The following is a 24,347-nucleotide window of genomic DNA, read 5'->3' on the forward strand; positions in this document are numbered from 1 at the left end:
CCTCTCCTCCATGAATATGTCCACTCCCCTCTTAAAGCCCTCCAAGCTGGCAGCCGTCACCACATCCTGGGGCAGGGAGTTCCACAGTTTAACTATGCGTTGTGTGAAAAAATATTTCCTTTATCTGTTTTGAATCTCTCGCTCTCCAGCTTTAGCAGATGACCCCGCGTTCTAGTATTATGGGAGAGGGAGAAAAGCTTCTCCCTGTACACTCTCTCCAACCCGTGGACAATTTTATAGACCTCTATCGTGTCTCCCCTCAGCCGCCTTCTTTCCAAGCTAAACAGCCCTAAGCGTCCTAGGCTGGCTAAAGTGGCCACCACGGCCTGAATCAAATCAAATGCTACCGGGTCTTCTTGGGTGAAGCCGTTGGAAAGGCCGAAGAGTCAGAATCCATTTTTAATGAAGCTTTTTATTTATTTAGAGGGAGCCTCTGCCGCAGCTGCTTACAAGGGTGTTAAAATCCTGCTGCCTTGCAAAATAAATAATGGGCCATCATAACAGAAGAGAAGAAAGGGAGAGAGTTGGGTCAGGCCAAAAAAGGAGGGATGTTTGTTTGTCAAGGAGCATCAGGGAGTCCGCTGGGTTCCTGAATAAATATTTCTAATTGTTGTGGAGGGGCTCCGCCAACTTTGGCCAGCAGGAGAGTAACTCTCTTGTATTTGCCGAAGGTTTTTTTTTTTTAAGCCTTCTGGGGAAAATGCTGTACAGAAGGAACATCAGAAGCCATTTCCTAGCTTTATCTCTGAGGAGGCTTTTTCGACAGTGCTATCTAGGGTTGCCACCCTCCAGGTACTAGCTGGAGATCTCCTGCTATTACAACTAGGGTTGCCAGGTCCCTCTTCGCAACCGGCAGGAATTTGGGGGGAGGAGCCTGAAGAGGGCGGGGTTTGGGGAGGGGAGGGGCTTCAATGCCATAGAGTCCAATTGCCAAAGCGGCCATTTTTCTCCAGGTGATCTGATCTCTATCGGCTGGAGATCAGTTGAATTAGCAGGCGATCTCCTGCTACTACCTGGCAGTTGGCAACCCTAATTACGACTGATCTTCAGCCGATAGAGATCAGTTCCCCTGGAGAGAATGGCCGCTTTGGCCATTGGACTCTATGGCATTGAAGTCCCTCCCCTCCCCAAACCCCGCCCTCCTCAGGCTCCGCCCCCCAAACCTCCCACCGGTGGCGAAGAGGGACCTGGCAACCCTAGTGCTATGTCTTACCTGCATTTCCTGCCCATAAGGATTTCTCCCCTGCTCCAATCAAGCGGATTCAATTTTGCATTGTCCCTTTGCATCCTGACTCCCTTCTCTGCAACACCCCTCCCACCTGGGATATAAGGGCTCAGGGGGTCTCCATTCCGTCTTGCATCTGATGAAGGGAGCTTTGAGACTCGAAGGTTTATACCCTGCAAATCGTGCTGGTCTTTAAGCTGCTACTGGACTCAAAATTAGCTGTTCTAATGCGGACCAACACAGCTAAAGCAGGGGTATCAAACTCATTTGTCACGAGGGCCAGATATGACTTAAATGTCACTTGGTCGGGCCAGGCCGTGTGCACCATAAAATTTAATGCCAGGTACTGGAGATACATACTTTCTAGAAGGAACAGGCGATGCCAATTCAGGATATTATTTTTTTACTTTATTTTTTACTTAAAATACCAACCTGCTTAAAACAAAAACACTCTTCTTTTATTTAACAGTCTTTGATAATTGACACCTTGGGACTGGGGGGCGCTGGCTGCCTCAGCTGGTGAAACCACAGCAGGCTCGCCAGGCCAAATTGAGAGGGTGGTTGCCGTGTCTGGTTTGCCGGCTGGATAAGAGCTCTCAAGGGGCTGGAGCCGGTCCACGGGCTGTATGTTTGATGGGCTGTGGCTTAGTGGCAGAGCATCTGCTTGGCATGCAGAAAGTCCCTGGTTCAATCCCTGGCATCTCCAGTTAAAGGGACCTGGCAGGTGATGTGAAAGACCCCTGCCTGAGACCCTGGAGAGCCACTGCCGGTCTGAGTAGACAATACTGGCTTTGATGGACCAAGGGTCTGGTTCAGTATAAGGCAGCTTCATGTGTTCATGAGACACACATTCTCTAAAACTATCAATGGAGAAAAGAAATTCATGGAGTTTATGGGCCCCCTTCACCTGGTACCTTTATGTTTCAAATAGCTTTCTTCCCTGTCAAGGTACTGCTTTTGGCTTTCTGGTAAGGAACAACATGTAAAAACAGAAACAAAGGGCACAGGAAGGAACAGTAGTGATTGTTCTCATCTGATAGTAAAATACTGTTAAACATTTCTTTTTAAGTCTCTAGTATTTTGCAGTGAGGGATGCGGAATAGTATTGTATATCCCAATCTCATGAGATCTCAGAAGCTAAGCAGGATCGGTGCTTGGATGAGAGACCACCAAGGAAGACTGCAGAGGAAGGCAATGGCAAACTACCTCCTCTGTTTCTCACTTGCCTTGAAAGCCCCTTGCTGTGGTCACCATAAGTTAGGTGTGGCTTAATGGCACATAACACATATTTTGTGGTGAACACTGATTGAAAATAAGTACAGCAGCAGACCACTGTGGGAAGATCATGAGTCAGAGGGCAGAGACAGAAGGTAGGCAAGCTGGTCAGGCATGTGACTCAGAATGTGCAGCCAGAACAAAGTCCGCAGTTGTACAAAACCAGCTGGAACCCCATCCTTGGTCACCTGACACATGTAGCTGCAATACTGCTCTATGGCCATCTGCAATGGCGGCGCTATAGAGCTACAGAGCTCAGGCCAGCATCGTTCTCCCCTGACAAACTACCCAGGAGGCAGAAAAAAACTTGAGATGCTTAGATCCCACTACGCAGGGTGGGGTGTTGACTTTCTACTTCCAAACCTGCTCAGAAAGCAGATACAGCAGTTCAGGGCCACTCTCTTTCCATTCCAAACCTTATTTTCCTCTTTTGGCAACCGCTGCACACCACAACTGCTTTGCATGCAGAAGATCCCAGGTTCAGTCCCTAGAAATTCCAGTTAAGAAGGTAAGGTAGTGAAAAATCCTCTGCCTGAGACCTTGGAGAGCTAGCCCATATTCACAGTGCTGATCTTGACAGATCAGTGGCCTGCCTCAAAATAAGGCAGCTTCATGTCTTTTCATGCTTGGAAGCAGGAGATTTCAAGAGGTCATAGGCAAGAACATAAGGTATAGGAAAGGTTCTCTCTCTCTGGCCATTTATGTAGGGCTGTTTCCCCGCAGTCACCCCCGCCAACTGCTCCAGTGCTTTGTTTGATTATGCATGCCTTTTCCGATTGTCAGAGGTTGCCTCGCTGCCCCTGCATATTTCTGCATGTTTTACACGGATTTTCCAGATTCTTGCTAAAACAGCATCCGGAAAACATGGTCAAAACACGCAGAAACATGCAGGAAGAGGTGACCTCTGATGGTCAGGAAAGGCATGCATAATCAAAACGAAGCACTGGAGTTGTCAGAGGGGTGATCACGAGGGAAACAGCCCTGCATAAATGGCCTTTCTTTATATTTCAACCTTCTGCAGATATTAGCCCCACTTCATAACTAAATTATTGCATATAATATTTATTCTCAAAACTTGATCTTATTCATTGATGTGTCCGCTGCCTAAGACTGGGAGCTGGTTCCTCTATGTTGAGGAATGCCCAGATCTGTCCCAGATTACCAGTGGTGAGAGAGGATGCATCAGGTAGGGATGCCAGTCTGCCAAGGTTCAGCTGCCAAGATGCAGGGTGGAGACAGCCTGGGTGCTAAGGGTGGTGGTGGTTGAAGGATCAAGGAAGTGAAGTGGGACAGAGGTTAAGTGCCTAGTAGGAGTAGAGGATTCTGGCTAAAATAGCATCTGGAAAACACAGGCAAAATGTGAGGGGAGAGCAAGGAGACCCCTGACAGGCGGAAAAGGCATGCATAATCAAAAGGAAGCCCCGAAGCAGTCACTAGGGAAACGTCTCTGCATAAAAGGCCTAACAGAGCAAGAATTTTTATACATTTAATATAGAATAGACCTGTGAAAAACACAGAGTCAAGACTTTGAAGACAAAACTGAGGTTCAACCATCCTAATATTAAGAAGAATGTTTTTTTTCAATAATTGAAAAAAATATTGATTTCAAGCAAAATTTCTGTGAGTACAATTTATGCTATTTTATTACCAAAAAAACAGGCCAAATAAATCACCCGTACAACAGAAATGGAGTGATAAATTGGGATATGAACTGTGTGTGTGTTAAGTGCCGTCAAGTCGCTTCCGAGTCATGGCGACCCTATGATCTCCAGTCCTCCAAAATGTCCTATCTTTGACAGCCTTGCTCAGATCCTGCAAATTGAAGGCTGTGGCTTCCTTTATTGAGTCAATCCATCTCTTGTTGGGTCTTCCTCTTTTCCTGCTGCCCTCAACTTTTCCTAACATGATTGTCTTTTCCAGTGACTCTTGTCGTCTCATGGAGTGACCAAAATACGATAGCCGCAGTTTAGTCATTTGAACTAGACGAAAAGAAATGGGCATTTATACTCACGAAGGGTGCTAATTTTACTATAAGCCTTACGTTTAGGGAAAACTTATTTAAAATGATACACATGTGGCATCTTTCTCCCAACAGAATAAAAAAAATGATGAACCTCGACAGAGATGCTAGTAATTGTTGGTACTGTAACCTTGACGAAGCCGATTTCCTACACATGTGGTGGGGTTGTAGAAGAGCTAAGGCATACTGGAAGAAAGTGATCCAAATTATAGCTAACAGTCTCCAAATAAATATTCCAGCAAATCCTGAAACCATTTTACTAAATTATATACCAGATATACCAAAAGATCTACAAGACATATTCCTTCATATGTTAACAACGGCTAGAATTAACTTTGCAAGATATTGGAAAGGAAACAACTTCCCGGATATAAACAATCGGATAGATAAGGTTAAACAAACATATGCATTAATTAAGCTGATTTATTATAAAAATGATAAAGATATTGAAGATCTAGATGTTGCCTGGATCCCAATAATCTCCAGAATGGAAAAAACTTTCAAAAATCTGGAATGTGGAGAGGAAGACGAGTAATGTTTTTGCTGGCTTTAATATGCGTAGATGAGTTTGTTATCTTTTATTATTATTACTATTATTACTTTTATTTGTAACGGTATGTAAATTTGATTGATATTTTTTGTTTCTTTTTATTTCTTCCAATTTTATGTATGTATGTAATTTTTACGTACATAATAAAGTAAGAATTAAAAAGAAGAATGTTTTTTCCCCTTTTCTATTACTTTTCCATGTCTAAGATCATTTCCAAAATCAAAGCGACCAGACACTTAAAAAAAAGAAAGATGCGTAGGTAGGACATTTAGGGTTTCCAATACTGCCTGCAGGTACATTCATATTCTGCACATTCCCCTGCCATAAACAAATGCAAGCACATAAAAGAACCTTCCACCATCCCATAAATGCCTGCCGTAGGAGAGAGGCTTACCAGCAAAGAGCATTTTTCCAGTTAGCATCTCTGCTAGAACGCACCCAGCTGCCCACATGTCGATGGCTTTGGTGTAGTTGTTAGGCGAGAGGAGCAAACGGGGCGATCGGTACCATTTCGTCACTAAGCCTTCCGACAGGTAACCCTGAAAGGATAAAGCAAAGGTCTCCGTTATGCCCGTATGTGCATGAGTAACGATGGAAGTGATGCGCTGTTCTCAGTGGCGTATAGACAACGTCGCTGTTAATTATGGGCTGTGCAAAACACAACGCCCGCCCCATCTCTGCATCTGCTGTCCTTTCAGGACTGTCAGCTCGCAACACTGAAGTGAGAATAAAAAGTCACAACTGATAAGAGTTTCCTATTCTATGCATCCCAACTCCTCCTTAGGGTTGCCAACCTCCAGGCACTAGCTGGAGATCTGCTATTACAACTGATCTCCAGACGACAGAGATCAGTTCACCTGGAGGAAACAGCTGCTTTGGCAATTGGATTCTATGGTATTGAAGTCCCTCCCCTTCCCAAACCCTGCCCTCCTCAGGCTCCGCCCCAAAACCTTCCCGCTGGTGGCAAAGAGGGATCTGGCAACCCTCCTCCTCCTCCATCCACCCTCTTCCTCAGATTCCATGGCCTGCTCTGCAATTTTCTTTCAGCTCCGTCCAAGGGCTTCCTATGATGCCAGTAGGGTTGCTGGCTCCAGGTTGGGAAATACCTGGAGATTTTGGGGGTGGAGCCTGAGGAGGGCGGGGTTTGGAGAGGAGAGGGACTTCAATGGGGCATAATGCCATAGAGTCTACCTCTGTTGCTTGGAGACAGTTGTAATCCCAGGAAATCTGTCTCTTCCCCTTGTACTCACTAACCTACCAACTGCTGTTTTCCCCACCTTCAGTTTCCCCCCCTCTCGCCCCGCAACCTCTCCCCTTCCTCCATCTTTTCCGGCTTCCCTGCTTCAGTTTTTCCTCCCTCCCTTCCTTTTTACTTCCTATTTTACTTGCCTCTCCCACCCAACTGAGAAATGGAGGCTGCTTGCTTAGCAACCTCCCAAATGGCAGCCGAGATCTCACCACGTAGTCTTGTGAGATCTCAGGAGCGTTCTTGATAAGGTGTAGGTACTCCTTCTATGGTTTATTTCAGATTTTTCTGCAAACCTGGGCCTTTGGTGCAAGATTGTACTAAAACCCTGTTTCTCCCTGGCCCCACTATGTGGCTTTTTAATCCACACACTAGGGCCACAATCATAATATTGATGGGCAGGCTCATATGGGAGTAAGCAGCCCTTGAAATATCACGAGCCTGGAAAATTTAGGGTTTTAAATGTAACAAACTGTACTTTGAATTATATCCAGAAGCAATTACATCTATTGCAATTACTTAAAAAAAAAAATCCCTTGTAAAATACTCTGGTGGTTTAAGAGAGGAACAATGCAGGTAAAATGGTGGCTGACAGAGGAAACTGCGCCAAAGACTACCATCTGGATGCTCCACTGCCAATGCAAACGCTGCTGCATTCAAAGGCAATGAATGCAAAATGTAGAATGCGTGACATGTGGAAGCAACCTAGGTGACTCTCAAACGTTTCTCCATGAGGCTGGGTGAAAAACAGCAAAGACTTTGCACAACACAATAAAAACCCATTCAGAATTTCTCCTCTGTGAATTCTGTCTTGAATATTCATCAATCTCTATGTCTGCTCTGAATATTTGATACCTGCATCTTATGTTTGATTTCAGTATCTGACAGAGGACACACCATGGTATTGACCAGAGGCCATTATGAAATTTCATGTCCGATGGCTACCAAAACTAGACACGTAAAAGAACTCACAGTCAGAGGCAAGATTTTCAATGGAAATTTCAAATTCCGACAACTTGCAACAGGCCTTCATCTCTGAAGCCCGTCTCAACATACTGCGTGTGGACCGAGCAACCTACACAAAGTAGGCTTGCCAACCTCCAGGTACTACCAAAAAACCACACATACTCAATTAAATGCAAAATTTCAATATCAATATCAAAGGTTTTAAACAACAATATCATACAATAGCTCTTACAACAACTATATATCCAATAGTAGACTAACTAGTGAAACCTTATTACATATCCCAACAGGTATACAAGGTAAGTATCACAATGTTCATTCCTATCAAATACAAACAACAATATAATCATTATGTCTCAGAAGGACTAATCTTCTATCATTTCTTATTCCAGATGTCAGGCAGAAGAGGAAGACGGCCGTTTCTGTTCTTCTTCAGTTCCTCCTCTGACACCTTATTTCCCCAGTCGGTATAGGTATTTTTTGTCATACAATTCCATTCTACTAACTCCCCATGGATAGCAATAATATCCTTCTGCCTTCAAGAGGCTAGTGTGATTGCATAGATTCCTGGGTTCATCAGTGGGAAGATCAGTTCACCTGGAGAAAATGGCTGCTTTGGCCATTGGACTCTATGGCATTGAAGTCCCTCCCCTCCCCAAACCCCGCCCTCCTCAGGCTCCACCCCAAAAACCTCCCGCCGGTGGCAAAGAGGGACCTGGCAACCCAAACACAAAGTGGTCCATTGTCTCCATTCTCTCCATCCTCCTTCCCATAGATGTAAGGTTGCCAAATTTCAGGTGGGGCAAGGAATTCTCCCAGAACCACAACAGATCTCTACAGGGATCGGTTTGCCTGGAGAAAATGGCTGCTTTGGGGGGTGGACTGAGGATTCTGCCATATTGTATCCCGCTGAACTCCTTCCCCTCCTAAAACACCCCCAGGCTCCACTCGGAAATCTCCAATAATTTCTCAAGCCATATTAGTAGGGTTGCCAACCTCCAGGTGGTAGCTGGAGATTTCCCACTATTACAACTGATCTCCAGGCGACAGAGGTCAGTTCCCCTGGAGAAAATGGCCACTCTGACAATTGGACTCTATGGCACTGAAGTCCCTCCCCGCTCCACACCCTGCCCTCCTCAGGCTCCACCTCCAAACCTCCAGGTATTTCCCAACCCAGAGCTGGAAAACCTACATAGCAGGCAGCCCCATATATATGGGAAAAGTAATGCAGACTTTCCATCATGGTCTACTGGAAGGATTATGGAAATAAAGTCAGAGACGCGTTTTGTATCTTGAAAATCACTCCAAAAATGCTAAGTACTGTTATCAAAGCGTGTGTGCGTGTTTGGGTGTGTGTTGGGGGGAAGACTCAGTGATCCAGAAAAATCCTATCTGTTCTTCTACAAAGCTATCAGGCATGTGGTAAGATAATACCTCTCGTATCCCCATTCTCCTTGCAGAATCATAATGATTATTCTAATGTCTGCGCCGCCTTTTCATTATTAACTGCTCAATGGCATGCCTGCTCGTCATCTTCTGATAAATAGCTAATTCAGCTCAACAGCTGGTGGGAAGCATCCTCTTTCATATGCCGGTGCCTTTGTAAACTAAGGAGGTGTATCTAGATTCCTAGCACATACTCACCAGTGAGTCCTTATAACGGGGGTGCCGAACTCATTTGTTACAAGGGACGGATATGAAGAAGAGTTGGTTTTTATATGCCGACTTTCTCTACCACTTAAGGAAGACTCAAACCAGGTTACAATCCCTTCCCCTCCCCACAACAGACACCCTTTGAGGTAGGTGGGGCTGAGAGAGCTCGAAGAGAACTGTGACTAGCCCAAGGTCACCCAGCTGGCTTCGTGTGGAAGAGTGGGGAATCAAACCTGGTTCTCCGGATTTAGAGAGCATGCCGAAATCCTCTCAGTGCAGTGCCGACCTTCTTACTTGGTTATCCACCCCACTCAAATGTTTGCCAGCCTGTTGAGAATTTTTGGAATGCCAACATATTGATATCTCGAAGGAGAGTTCTGGTGTGGCTATATGCCTAGGCTTGCCAACCTCCAGGTGGTAGCTGGAGATCTCAGTTCACCTGGAGAAAATGGCTACTTTGGCATTATACCCCACTGAAGTCCCTCCCAAACCCTGCCTCCTCGGGCTCTGCCCCCAAAATCTTCAGGTATCTCCCAACCCGGAGCTGGCATCCCTACTATATGCCAGCTTTTGTGCTCAACTGAGTAATTACTGTTGTGTAGGGCCAGGCCTGTGCAGAGGAAGGCACTGGCAAACCACCTCTGTTAGTCTCTTGCAATGAAAACCCCAAAAAGGGGTCGCCATAAATCGGCTGCGACTTGACGGCACTTTACACACACACACACGCACAGGGCCAGGCCGGAGGAGACCAGGTTCAAATCTCCTCTCCGCCACAAAATCTCACTGGGTGATTTGGGGCCAGTCTCTCTGGGATCTTACTTTCCTGATTTCCCTCTGCAGCCATATGCCAGTGCTCTTGACAATAACTCTAACTTACCAGTTGTTCTAAAAGGCTGTTTTAATTTTCCCCTCCCCGAGATAAGCCAGTAATTGAAACTGATTAGTGGAGGATCTTAGCAGCCAGCTTGTTTACGACTCCTGTCTTATTGCTAATGCAGCTGAAAAAACAGAGTACAAAAGGCCCATAATATATGGCCTGCCTGTGGTTTTTCAGACAGATTTCCCAATTAAGCCATTTCAACAGAGCTTGCCTCCTTTGCTGGGAGTTACTCCATGAAAGGATGCAAACAAGCAGACCTTGGTACCAGGGGCCAGATTTTGGGTCGCCAGGTCCCTCTTCACCACCTGCGGGAGGTTTTGGGGGCAAAGCCTAAGGAGGGCAGGGTATGGAGAGGGGAGGGACTTCAATGCCATAGAGTCCCATGGCCAAAGCGGCCATTTTCTCCAGGTGAACTGATCTCTATCGGCTGGAGATCAGTTGTGATAGCAGGAGATCTGGCTGGAGGTTGGTAACCCTAGCCAGAAGTCCAGCTTGGAGCAGGGTACTTTAGGAGTGTCATGGACAGGCTTGCCATTTGCCAACCCACAGATTTAGGGGTGGAGCATAGAGAGGGTGGGGTTTGGGAAAGGGAGGGACCTCAACGGGGTACGATGCCATGAGGTGCACCCTCCAAGACAGCCACTTTCTCCACTGGATCTGATCTCTGTAGTCTGGAGCTCAGTTGAAATGCCACGAGATCTCTAGGTCCCACCTAACAAACCCTATCAAAAACTCAATTTCCGGGGCACAAATGCCCAATTTGGGTTGGAGTCTTGTGGGGAGGGAAGGTTTAAGTGTTCAAGCCCCCCAACTGGTCTTGCCAATGGAAACTTAGGGTTGCCAGCTCCAGGTTGGAAAATACCTGGAGATTTTGGGGGCGGAGCCTGAGGAGGGCAGGGTTTGGGGAGAGACTTCAATGCCATAGAGTCCAATTGCCAAAGCGGCCGTTTTCTCCAGGTGAACTGATCTCTATCGGCTGGAGATCAGCTGTAACAGCAGGAGATCTCCAGCTAGCACCTGGAGGTTGGCAACCCTGTGGAAACTAGTGCTAGCCTGCACTGTCTTGTACCACTTTAGACCTCAACTGTGGGCCTTTTTAAATAACAGAGGGACAGCAAATTTACAAGCATTTGCTTTTCCTCGCCAAAAGAGCACTGCCAGATTTGGAATACAAAAGGACCAAGCGCACAATCTCGGGGGAGGTTTGTTGCCCAATGAACCGCCAATTTCCGAGTGCTCACAAACAGCTTGGCGGTTGCTATCGCTGGCGTGTGTGGAAAAATATCCCAGTCCCCCAGGTAATTGCATGTGATACTTGCTGTATGACCCAGCCTATACTCTTGGGGGATGGGGGGGGAATGCTATGAACTTTCTCTTCCCTCTGTCTGTACTTTTCCAGAATCTTTCAGCTCCTTGCAGATGAGAAAATTATAGAGTTATACTGGGAACCATGCAGTACAAGAATAAAACTGTAGCACGCATACATAACCCTGCTCCGGATAACCTGGTTCTACATCATATTTATTAGATCCCAGATATATTCCTTCCAGAACGAGCCTGCAAACTGTAGCCAGACATGCAAAGCAGAACGAACTGGAGCCCTTCTCGGGTGTTCAGATTGTGAAACTTCCAGATTCATATTCTACAATTAGAAGGGGAAAAATTGTGTCCAAACGGCCGGATGCTGATAGACGAAACGGCAATTAAATTATACAAATCAGCCCTATCTCTCTAAATTACCGTATTCTGTCTAAACAAGTTGAGTCTGATGACTTATCTGGGACTCCAAAGCGCATGTAACTGGAATGACTGAACCAATCTAGGGGGGAGGGGCTGTGGCTCAGTGGTAGATAGGGTTGCCAACCTCCAGGTAATCAAGCAAATATAGACACTTCTGTGTACAATGAAGTTACAATCCAAAAAAACAGAGTCTGGTTTAAATATAAACCCTAATATATTAGGTAACAACTATATTGTTACAATCGCCACACATGTAGAAAAAACATGTAGAAAAAACACCAACAATAATGAGAGACTACTATTTCCTATAACGGGTAAGTATAGTGTAACATACAATATTTCAACAAAGTAATGATCTTAAATATGTCCAAAATATGTCTTTTTTTTTTTTTCAGATGTCAGGCAGAAGAGGACGTTTCAGTTCTTCTTCAGTTCCTCCTCTGTATCATATACAATAACACCATCACCCATCTGCCCATTAGCTTAAAATTAAATTATACATTTTAACTTTTTTACAAATTGCTTTTATATTTATTAAGTCTTTATAGTAAAAATCTTTTAATAAAAGTACCTTCAAAGTTCCGTTGGTATTATTTCTTAATAGTCTAATTTTCATGAACTCCCTATGGGTAGTAACAGTTACCTATAATATAAAAGATTCACAACTATTCATTAATCCATTTCTATTGCCTATTAATATTAACTGATTACATTTTATTAATTGGGAATAACACATCTTATCTGCTTTCCACCGGCTAGCCAGATTTCATGAGAGTTTAGGGTTCCCCTTCAGGATACCTGCCTGTCCTAATCATCCAGTTAGGTATATAGAGCTGCTCCTAATTATCCTCAGGTATATAACATTACCTCTATCCCCTCAGGTCCTGTTAGCATTCAATATCAACAAATCAAAGTCAACAAAACAAAGTTGTTATCTAGTCACCTATGAAGCAAGAAAGATCATTTTCCATATTCAAACCATGTGGTGTAATTGTCTGGAATAGGTGGATAAAAAAAGCTTCCTTCTGCTTTAAGATTTTTTCAACATTAACCCTATGAAATATCCTGGAACGTAAATGCCAAATAAAGTATCAGAGGTCATTTTCAGAATGCCAGTAGTTGCAAAAAGGGGGCTTCTAATATTTTTGCCGTAATCCTCGATGTATGTTCTAAAATACGGTTTTTAACTGCACGTATACTAGTCCCAATATAAATTTATTGCAAGGACACAAAATACAATAAACAATTCTTTGTGTATTGCAATTCATCAAGTTTTTTAATGTAAATGTAAAATTCAAATCAGCCTTCTTGAATTCCGACTTCTAGACATAGGGAACAAGCCGCACATATGAATAGGGTTGCCAGGTCCCTCTTCGCAACCGGTGGGAGGTTTTGGGAGTGGAGCCTGAGGAGGGCGGGGTTTGGGGAAGGGAGGGACCTGGCAATGGCCAAATGGCCAAAACGTCCAATGGCCAAAACGGCCATTTTCTCCAGGGGAACTGATCTCTATCGGCGGGAGATCAGTTGTAATAGTGGGAAATCTCCAGCTACCACCTGGAGGTTGGCAACCCTACTGATATGGCCAAATAAATGCTTCAACAGATCTCTCTGTGTCTGGTCTTCTCTATCCCTAAGTAAGATTGGATAAGGGGATAAGAGTGTTGATTATTGATTTATTGGTACTACTTCTGACACTTAAATGGTAGAGAAAGTCGGCATATAGAAACCAACTTCTTCTTTCGGCCAATCAATGTCACTGGGGGACACATTCCCCCCTCACCCCAGCTAACATTATGAGTACTACAGAAAACAAATCAGCAAAGGTTCTCTTCCAATTTTTCTGCTGCTTTGTTCCAGTGAAACTCGCATGCTGCACTCATTTGTTTGGCTTTTTCTCAGCTCAAGAATCACATGTGGTTTTTGATAATGAGCGCGCGGAGGGAGCGCCCGAGCCCTGTTCAGGATTGCAGCCTTCTCTCTTTCCAGGAACAATTATCTTAATTAGGTGGCTGATCCCTGTAGCTTATGCATATAAGCAATGTGCAGTGGAAGGAAAGACTGTTATTAAGTCTGTTAATATTTCTTTTCTTTTTTAAAAAAGGTGAATCTGTGGCAGCAGACTGGAGCCAGGAACTGGTTCTGCCCTGGAGTAGAGAAAGAGGTGTGGGTAAGAATATAAACCAGCCATCTCCAGCTGGGAATCCCAGCAGAAATTACTACTCACAAGAGCATATGTGGATGTATACTTTCCATCTTACACAAAAGTAGGGTTCCCAACCTCCAGGTAATAGCAGAAGATCTCCTGCTATTCCAACTGATCTCCAGCCGATAGAGATCAGTTCACCAGGAGAAAATGGCTGCTTTGGCCATTGGGCTCTATGGCATTGAAGTCCCTCCCCTCCCCAAACCCTGCCGTCCTCATGCTCCACCCCAAAAACCTCCAGCCAGTAGTGAAGGGGGACCTGGCAACCCTACACAAAAGGCTAGCAAATTCCCAGATTACAGTTACTAACCTCAAGGTGAGGCCTGGGATTCTCCCTAAATTACAAAATCTCCAGGATACAGGGATCAACCCCCCCCCCCCGAGGAAATGGAAGGAGCTTTGGAGGGTGGGCTCTATGGCATTGCATCCATGCTCGTCTCTCTCTCCTCCCCAAACTCCACCCTCTCCTCAGGCAGTGCCGCCAAATCTCCAGAAATTTCCGAAGGCAGAGCTGACAATCCTACCCCCAAATGTAGCCCATCCAAGGTTTGCAAGGTGCCCCACAATATAGTCCCCGATCCCAGGGACTGTAATTGAGGAGGGGCCGTGGCATGCTTGGCATGGAGAAGGTCCCAGGTTCAATCCCCGGCATCTCCAGTTAAAGGGACTGGGCAAGTAGGTGATGTGAAAGACCCCTGCCTGAGATCCCGGAGAGCTGCTGCTGGTCTGAGTAGACAATACTGACTTTGATGGACCAAGGGTCTGATTCAGTAGAAGGCAGATTCATGTGTTCAATGTGTTCAGTTGCCACAAACACTATTATGCACCTGAGCTACTTTCTCTTAAGGTGTCCACACCTCCCCCCTTGCAGTGTAGACTTTGCAAATCTCTTCTTCATGATGCACCTTAAGTAGCTGATACACACATCACATAGTATATAAGTTGGGTCTGTGTATTACAGTGTGGGAGCCAGTACAGTGTAGTGGTTAAGAGCAGTGGTTTGGAGCGGTGGACTCCGCTCATGTGGAGGAGTGGGGAATAAAACCCAGTTTTCCAGATTAGAGTCTACCGCTCCTAATCACTACAACATGATGTCAAGGTGCTGTGGGAATTGAGGAGAACCCCTAACTCATGTGCGATTGTTACACAGGCTGTGGACTCCAGACCCAACCTGTTACTCTGTAATGTGTGAATTGAATGCTCGACATAAGGGAGTTAAGCAAGAGAACTGGCAGAACCCCTGCTCAGTTTGCTGGTAAATACAGCCATCATGTAAATTACCCATAGTGAATGAAACACCTATTGAATAGACAACATCTGTCTTCATCCTGGGTGGTCTTAGGAAGGTACAGTTTTCTCTTTCTCTCGAAAAACAAAAAGCAACCACAACCTAAATCATCTGTAAATAAAAGGATGTTTATATGAAAATGGAGGGAAGGGGCCATGGTATAGCCTAATCTCGTCAGATCTCAGAAGTGAAGCAGGGTTGGTACTTGGAAGGGAGACCGCCAAGGAAGACTCTGCAATGGCAAACCACCTCTGCCCATCTCTTGCCTTGAAAACCCCTTGCTGGGGTCGCCATAAGTCGACTGTGACTTGATGGAACTTTACACACACACACAATATGAAAATGCCTTAAAGGGGTGTCACATTCATTATTCAGGTGATCTACATGCAGAAAAGGGCAACCAAGATTGGAGCCCATTCCCTGCTAGAAAAGCCTACAGATTTTTTACCTTAAGAAAATGATAATTCAAAGGGGAGCACAGACTTCCCCTGAATTATCAGGGAGGTAGACTTTTTCTTCCTCTCCCATCATATTAAAATTTGGAAGCACCCTATTAACCTGAGGGCCAGTAGAATCAGGACAAGCAAAAGGAAGGTACTTCTCTATGCAATCTATAACTGGCTTATGGAACTCACTGCCACAAGATGTCGTGGTGACCAAAGGTGGCAACAAGCTTCATCAAGTTGCAGTCAACTTATGGTGACCCAATAGGGTTTTCAGGGCAAGAGACAAACAGAGGTGGTTTGCTGTTGCCTGCCTCTGCTTAGCAACCCTGGACCTTTCTTGGTGGTCTCCCATTCAAGTACTGACCAGGACTGACCCTGCTTAGGTTCCAAGGTCTGACAAGGTCGGGCTAGCCTGAGCCATCCAGGGCAGGGCAAACAGATTGCTTTAAAAATGGGGTGTGTAGTGGTTAAGAGTGGTGGTTTGAAGCAGTGGACTCTGATCTGGAGAACCGGGTTTGATTCCCCACTCCTCCACATGAGCGGCGAATGCTGAACTGGTGAACTGGAATTGTTTCCCCACTCCTCCACATGAAGCCAGCTGGGTGACCTTGGGCTAGTTACACTCTCTCAGCCCCACCTACCTCACAGGGTATCTGTTGTGGGAGGGGAAGAAAAGGGGATTGTAAGCCGGTTTGAGTCTTCCTTAAGTGGTAGAGAAAGTCGGCATATAAAAACCAACTCTTCTTCTTCCTCCTCCTCCTCTTCCTCCTCCTCTAAAATGCCATCAAGTTGCAGCTGACTTATAGCAACCTAGTAGGATTTTCAAGGCAAGAGACTAACAGAGGTGGTTTGCCATAGTCTTCCTCTGCATAGCAACCTCAGTATTCCTTGGTGGTCTCCCATCCAAGTACTAACCAGGACTGACTTTGCTTAGCTTCCGAGATCTGATGAGATCAGGCTAGCCTGGGCCATCCAGGTCAGGGTAAAAATGGGGATGAGACCAATTCAGTTCAAATGATATCTAAATAGAACCTCCATGGTCATAAGCAGTATGCCTCAGAACACCACTTGCTAGGGAGCAGCAGGGCAAGAAGGGCCTTGAGACCTTCCCTGTGGGCTTCCTGAAGCACTGAAAAGAGGAAAGTGAACGAGATGGACCTTTGCTCTGTTACAGTAACACTCTTATTTTAACACACTGCAGAGCGCTCAACACTGTAAATTGCTGGTGTTACTATTAACAGCTAAAAAAGTACAAGGTAGCTGATCAGAGCTGTTTCACATGCTGGATGCTAAGCAAAAAAAAAAAAATGGTGGGGGAGAGATGCCAGGGCATGGTGAAAAAGCCCTAGACAATAGTTTGCACGGTGTTCTGCATGTGTAATTAGGTTACACTGTTCTAGATGCAAAAAAGGAGTTGCACCAAAGGCAACAAGGAGAAAGCAGCTGTTATTCAGAACCATCTCCAACTTTAGAGGAGAAAAGAAGAGTTGGTTATTATGTGCTGACTTTCTCTACTACTTAAGGGAGAATTAAACTGGCTTACAATCACCTTCCCTTCCCCTCCCCACAACAGATACCCTGTGAGGTAGGTGGGGCTGAGAGAGTGTGACTAGCCCAAGGTCACCCAGCTGGCTTCATGTGCAGGAGTGGGGAAACCAACCCAGTTCACCAGATTTGCCTCCGCCGCTCATGTGGAGGAGCAGGAAATCAAACCCAGTTCTCTAGATTAGAGTCCACCGCTCCAAACCACCGCTCTTAACCACTACACCATGCTGGAGAGTCTGTGGCTCTGTGGAAGAGCATGTGTTCAGCATGCAGAAGGTCTCCGGTTCAATCCCTGGCATCTCCATTTAAAAGAACCAAGTGATGTGAAAGACCTCCTCCTGGAACCCTGGAGAACCACTGGCAGTCTGAGTAGACAATTGATGGACCGAGGGTCTGATTTGGTCTAAGGCAGCTTTATGGGTTCAGGGAAGGAAATGGGCCCCGTAAGAGCCACGTAATAAGGCAGGATTGCAGCAGAGAAGGGTCAGGTACAGCGGTTGGTCAGGCAAGAGCAGCAAAGTGACTTGGACACATCAATCGTGTGAACCAACGTACAGCCCAAGAAGGTGATGAAGCTGCCTTATACTGAATCAGATCCTTGGTTCATCAAGGTCAATCTTGTCTACTCAGACAGGCAGCAGCTCTCCAGGGTCTCAGAAAGGGTTGTGCATAGGGTTGCCAGGTCCCTCTTCGCCACCGGCAGGAGGTTTTTGGGGCGGAGCCTGAGGAGGGCGGGGTTTGGGGAGGGGAGGGACTTCAATGCCATAGAGCCCAATTGCCAAAACGGCCATTTTCTCCAGGGGAACTGATCTCTATCGGCTGGAAATCAGTTGTAATAGCAGGAGATCTCCAGCTAGTACCTAGTATAGTGATAAGAGAATGTAATAAAGTCCAACTTATGACAAAGCAAAGCCAACTGTTCATTGTAGCATTTGGGCAAGCTGACGAAGCTCCGATTCGAAACGTCCTGTTGGATCGACCCCACGTTCTTGCCTTTTCGTAGCTCATTGAGCGAAGTCATTAGACCGCAGAGCCACTTGCTCATCTCTCCCGGAGGCGTCTCTAGCCCGGCGCCTTCAGCTGGTTCGGCAAGTACACTGTGGACAGACTGTTCCTACATAAGACTTATCTCGGACACTCGTTCAATTTGGATAGAGCCGCTTGGACTCACAGCGGTATTTGTCTTTGCTATGTTCTTTAGTCATTTGGCACTATAGAGCCGCTTCAGGCCAAATAGTGCATCCTTTTCTGCTCATTGAGAAGGCCGGTTCAGGCTTGGTTATATATTCCTTATGGGGAATTGTTTGGAGATGATTGTTGCTGATTGAGTACGCATAACTGAGGGATTTATAAGTGACATGACTGAATGTCATAAGGTTTGGTAATGATTTGATAGGTTAATATAATTGCATTGAATTGAGCAAAACAGTGTGCGTCCGTTTGCTTTTTTACCTGAGCCTTTGTGCAGTCTTTCTCCACTAGTTAGTACCTGGAGTTTATTGCTGTTTTCCGTATGTAAAAATACCGAAATAATAAACAAAATTACAAATAAACCTTATTTCCTTTTTATTGTATGTTGTATATACTTCATACAAACTCACAATCATTGGACTTCTCGCATACATATACATACAGATTTACAAATCTGACTATATAGGCATAATTTGCCCTTGCAGTTTTTTCAAGTCTGGCATAATTGCCAATTTTTCTATGAGCATTACTTGCCCTCACAATCTATGCTGTGCCATGTGCCACGCCAACTTTATTTCCAGGGATTGGGTAAAGTTTCAATAATCGTTATCAAGGCATCAACTGAAATTGAGGCAACAGCCTTCCCTTGCCAGTCAACCAGCAACCCTAGTTGTGCATTAAGCTAAAGCCAAACCAAATCCACACACCCCCAATACCGATACTGTATTTTTCAGGGGGGGTTACGGAGGGGGAAATGGTGGCAATTAAAGGGAGCTGAAAAGCAGATTCCAAATAATGCTGAATGTATGCGTCATTACTTGGGGCTGCTTTGGCCCCGCCGCCATTTTTTCTCCCCCCTCCCATTTTTTCTCCCTCTCTCCCTCCCTTACCTGCCGGCTGAGTCCTCGTTGCCGTTGTTGCCTCCGAAGTCCACATGGACTTTGGAGGCGACAGGTGGCCAAAACTGTTCAGTACAGTGCCGTGTATTTTTCGGGTTCAGGTTTAATAAACCCGAAATTTTTCAGCTATTCAAAAATAATAATAATATCAGGGTTAAGCTTTTTTTGGATTCATCTTTTTTTTGGAAATGTCCAGGTTTATTTAACTCGAATCTGAAAAATATTGGGGGGGGGGAGAGAATGGTGCACAGCCTTAGTTTCAAGCAGAGGTCTTTCCCATCACCTACTGCTTGGTTCTTTTAACTGGAGACGCCGGGGATTGAACCTGGGACCTGCTGCATGCCAAGCAGAAACTCTTCCCCAGCCACAGCCCCTCTGATTGCTGGTTTTAGTTGGTCTTAACAAAACAAACATCCTCCCTGTTACATTTGGATTTCCCCTTTCCTAACAGACCGATACGGCTATGTGCAATTTGTTTTCAAGCAGCAATGTTGCTTGTGTCGACATCTTCCCCCCAACAGAAACAAGCCCGACACGCGAGGATCTGCGCCAGCGTCGAGGCAGGGAACTGTACCCACTAGCAATGACGTGTCTCTCCTCAAATTAGCCGAGGCAGAAATGGAACACCCTCCCACTAGCTCGGTACATCTGGCCGTAGGAGGGACGCAGAAGCAGCTACAAACTGGGAAGTCCCCTGCCGTATGGCAAACATTATGCTCAAAATTGCAGCAAGATGGTAGCGCAGAGCCCAGGCTTTCTCTCCCAGTATTCCAGGAAAAAGAAACCCCCCCTTCCCATTACCTGGGGGCAGAGATAAGTCAGCTTCTTGCTCACCCACAACTCGCGTGGAGACAGATGGTCCCAATTTCTGCCCGCCCGAGACCATTACTCACTTCTGGCCCCCACGCCCTCAGACGGTAGGGATGGTAGGTGTAAGAGGCGATTGCCTCTGACTGTCTTGTGGGAGTTTTTTGCCAGATTCCCCAGCGCTGAAGACACGGCATTTGTTCACACGGCGCATTCCCCCACCCCCAGTTTCACATGCACCCACAAACCCATTCCTCATTTGTGCTTCTGAAATCACAAAGCACAAGCAACGGACGCGGCCGACTATCGTCTGTGGTATTGGCTCTCCCACCAAGCCACCCGTGCAATTGCTCGGACCAGCACCGTGAAAAGGGGGCCAAACGCACTGCCACGGCTCATAAGCGCACGACAGGCCTGCTGGATCAAACCATCCAGTCCCATAGCCTGTCTCACACAGCGGCCAACCAACTCTGGAGGTCCAACAACAGGGCACAGAATTTGAGGTCCAACATAGTGAGGGGCCCGGAGACCAAGTCCTATGAGGAAAGGTTGAAGGAGCTGGGTATGTTTAGCCTGAAGAGGAGAAGACTGAGAGGGGGTATGATAACCATCTTCAAGTACTTGAAGGGCTGTCATATAGAGGAGGGTGCCGAGTAGTCTTCTGTTGCCTCAGAAGGTCGGACCAGAACCAACGGGTTGAAATTAAATCAAAAGAGTTTCTGTCTAGGCAATAGGAAGAACTTCCTGACAGTTAGAGCGGTTCCTCAGTGGAACAGGCTTCCTTGGGAGGTAGTGCTCCTTCTCTGGAGGTTTTTAAGCAGAGGCTAGATGGCCATCTGTCAGCAATGCTGATGCTATGAACTTAGGCAGTTCATGAGAGGGAGGGCATCTTGGCCATCTTCTGGGAATGGAGTAGGGGTCACTGGAGGTGTGGGGGGAGGTCATTGTGAATTTCCTGCATTGTGCAGGGGGTTGGACTAGATGACCCTGATGGTACCTTTCAACTCTATGATTCTATGATTCTAATTCATAGGGTTACCATCAGTCAGAAGCAATTTGATGCCACTTACCACATAAAGGCACTTTCTCTAGGGTTGCCACCCTCCAGGTGCTACAACAAATGCAATACACCTGTGCCAAAATTAAAGTGACTTGAAGAAACTGGCAGCACGAGGGCTATCTGAGCCCTCGTGCTGCCAATTTCTTCAAACCTCCAGGTGCTGGCTGGAGATTTCCTGAAATTACAACTGATCTCCAGGTGACCTGGAGAAAATGGCTGCTTTGGAAGGTGGACTCTATGGCATTATATCTCATTGAAGTCCCTTCCCTCCTCAAACCCCACCCTCCCCATGTTCCACCCCCAAAATCTCCAGGTATTTCCCAACCCATAGCTAGCAACCCTATGGATAGGGTTGCCAACCTCCAGGTGGTGGATGGAGATCTCCCACTATTACAACTGATCTCCAGGAGAAAGATCAGTTCCCCAGGGAGAAAATGGCCGCTTCAGAAGGTGGACTCTACGGCATTATACCCCATTGAAGTCCCTCCCCTCCCCAAACCCTGCCCACCTCAGGCCCCACCCTTAAACCCCGAGTTATTTCCCAACCTGGAGCTGGCAACTCTAACTTCCTCACATCAGTAGCCATCACAAGCAAATGGAGGTAAAAGGTAAAGGTCCCCTGTGCAAGCACCGGGTCATTCTTGACCCATGGGGTGATGTCACATCCCGACATTTTCTAGGCAGACTTTGTTTTATGGGGTGGTTTGCCAGTGCCTTCCCCAGTAAAAGGAGCCGCCACCAAATATACATGCAACAGGAGTAGGTTTGACTTAGGAACCTCCTGGAGATTTGGGGGTAATGGCTGGGGAAGAAACTCATCAGGGATGCGATGCCATAGAGTCCACCCTCCAGGGGAACAGAAGCCCCGCAGTCTGTAGATTTGTTATAATTCTGGGAGATCTTCAAGCCCCCACCTGGAGGTTGGCAGTCCCAGGACAGGTAATCGTGACCGAGGGGAAGAAAAAAATCAGATATTACTCTGCATTCTGCCAAAGTCCACCCCGTTAAGTTGGCGGCAATTCCCTGACAATTCTCAGCTGCCATCTTCCTAGGGTTGCCAGCTCCTGGTTGGGAAACACCTGGAGGTTTTGGGGGTGGAGCCTGAGGAGTGTGGGGTTTGGGAAGGGACTTCAATGGAATATAATGCCATAGAGCCCACCTTCCAAAGTGGCCATTTTCTCCAGATGAACTGATCTCTGTTGCCTGGAGATCAGTTGTTATCCCAGGATATCTCCAGCCACTACCTGGGGGTTGGCAACCCAACATCTTTTTCACAGCCCTAATGGTTTTTAATCCAATGGACAAGTACCTTGGAAAAGAGTGGTAATTTCCCAACAGGAGTAGGAATCCATTTCCTATCATTATCTTGTACTCTCTGAGGAGAAGATGATATTCTTTTAAACCCATTAGGTTCTCTATTCATGCTATAAAGCTGGGATGTTTAGCATTGTAATGTTTTTTTTTTAAAAAAAACAAACCCAGCAGGTTCTTCTTACTGCTTGCTTAAGAAGATTATTCCAAAACCCAGCAAAACTTTTTTCTGAATTGGGAGGCAGTTTCTTACAGCCCTCTCAAGCAGAAGCCAAGGAGCTAATTAGGGTTGCCAACTAGGGTTGCCAATTCCCCCGTGACCATGGGCAGAGGATGGGAGGGGTAAGGTTGCCAGCTCCAGGTTGAGAAAGTCCTGGATATTTGGGGTGGAGCCTGGGGAGGTCAGAGACCTCAGTGGGGTACAATGTCATAGAGTCCGACGTCCAACACATTCATTTTCTCCCAGGGAAATTATCTCTGAGGTCTGGAGATGAGCTGTAATTCTGGGAGATCCCCAGGTCCCACCTGGAGGCTGGCATCCCTACTGCCAACTACAGGTTGGGAAATCCCTTACTGATCGAGTAGGGCTTGTGTTGTTAAATTAGAAAAACTAGGCTTCCTTGGCAGCTAGATTTGAGTACAATACCGATTTAGAGACCAACAAGATTTTCACGGTATAAGATTTCGAGAGTCAAAGCTTCCTTCATCAGATACAAGTTGGAATAGAGGTCTCCGAGTCCTTATATCCCAGTCAGAAGGTGGGAGGAGTGTTGCAAAGAAGGAACTCAGGAGGATGAAGAGGTACCATGCACTTTGTAATCAGCTAGGAGAGGAGAAATCCTTTGGGGCAGAAAATTAGCATCTGTAGTGAGATAAGAATCCTATGTCCTTATTCAGCCCTGGTGGGGATCCACTGTTCTGAATTTGTAAATGAACTCAACTTCAGCAATCTAGTGTTGGATTCTCCCTTTGTAGCTTCTCTGTTTGAGGACTGCCACTCTTAGGTAATGAAATGACCTGGAAGAGCAAAATGTTCTCCCACTGGTTTTTGAGGCCATCCTGAGTCCCTTCTTTGCACCACTCCTCCCACCTTCTGACTGCGATATAAGGACTCAGGGATGTTAATTCTGGCTTGTATCTGATGAAGAGAGTTTAGACTCTCGAAAGCTCAAACCCTGAAATTCTTGTTGGTCTCTAAGGTGCTACTGGGCTCGAATCTAGCTGTTCTACTGCAGACCAACACGGCTACCTCTGAAACTACCTTCCTTCGCAGAAGTTCTCCTGTCTAAAACCAATGGTTGCAAATGGCTTAGATTGGGGCAACTCTGCCAGTTTGATTTCCTACTCCTCCACATGAGCGGCAGTCTCTAATCTGGAGAAATGGGTTGGTTTTCCCACTCCTCCACATGAGTGCGGACTCTAATATGGAGAACCGGGTTTGATTCCCCACTCCTCCACATGAGCGGCAGACTCTAATCTGGAGAACCAGGTTTGATTCCCCACTCCTCACATGAGTGGTGGACTCTAATCTGGTGAACGGGGTTGGTTTCCCCACTCCTCCACATGAAGCCTGCTGGGTGACCTTGGGCTAGTCACAGATCTCTTAGCGCTCTCTTAGACCCACCTACCTCACAAGGTGTCCGTTGTGAGAAGGGAAGGAGATTGTAAACTGGTTTGATTCTCCTTAAAAGGAAAATCGGCATATAAAAACCAAATCTTTTTCTTCTTCTTGGCAAAGAAAATAATGAAGGAACAGAATCAGCACCACTCCTTGGTGGTCTATCAGGAGAGCTAAAGCGGAGCGGCAGATGCCACACAACTTTAGCGGCAAATCAGGCCCCGAAACCCTTTGTCACGCAGCCCTATCCATTTCAGAAGGGGAACATTAATTAGACCTCACTGTAGGAAAAACAGATTTATGAGCAGGCTGTAAAAATCCCCCAAAGCAGAGCAAGCTCCCGCTGAAATTAATTAGTACCGTACACTGTCGTATCACTGTAGCAAATGCTATGTGTTTTTGTTCAACTGCGGGAAACCTCAAG

At 46.1% G+C, this 24,347-nt stretch overlaps 1 protein-coding gene across 1 annotated transcript in view; it reads right to left on the minus strand.

Annotated features, from left to right (window-relative positions):
- MAPK4 (mitogen-activated protein kinase 4) overlaps nucleotides 1-24,347 on the minus strand; it is a 43,388-nt gene that overhangs the window by 11,964 nt on the left and 7,077 nt on the right. The window contains exon 2 of the mRNA XM_056848218.1: nucleotides 5,465-5,609. Coding sequence (XP_056704196.1) covers nucleotides 5,465-5,609 — 145 coding nt within the window. The remainder of the gene's footprint in view (nucleotides 1-5,464; nucleotides 5,610-24,347) is intronic.

This window comes from Euleptes europaea, chromosome 4 (assembly GCF_029931775.1).
Source record: "Euleptes europaea isolate rEulEur1 chromosome 4, rEulEur1.hap1, whole genome shotgun sequence".
NCBI lineage: Eukaryota > Metazoa > Chordata > Lepidosauria > Squamata > Sphaerodactylidae > Euleptes > Euleptes europaea.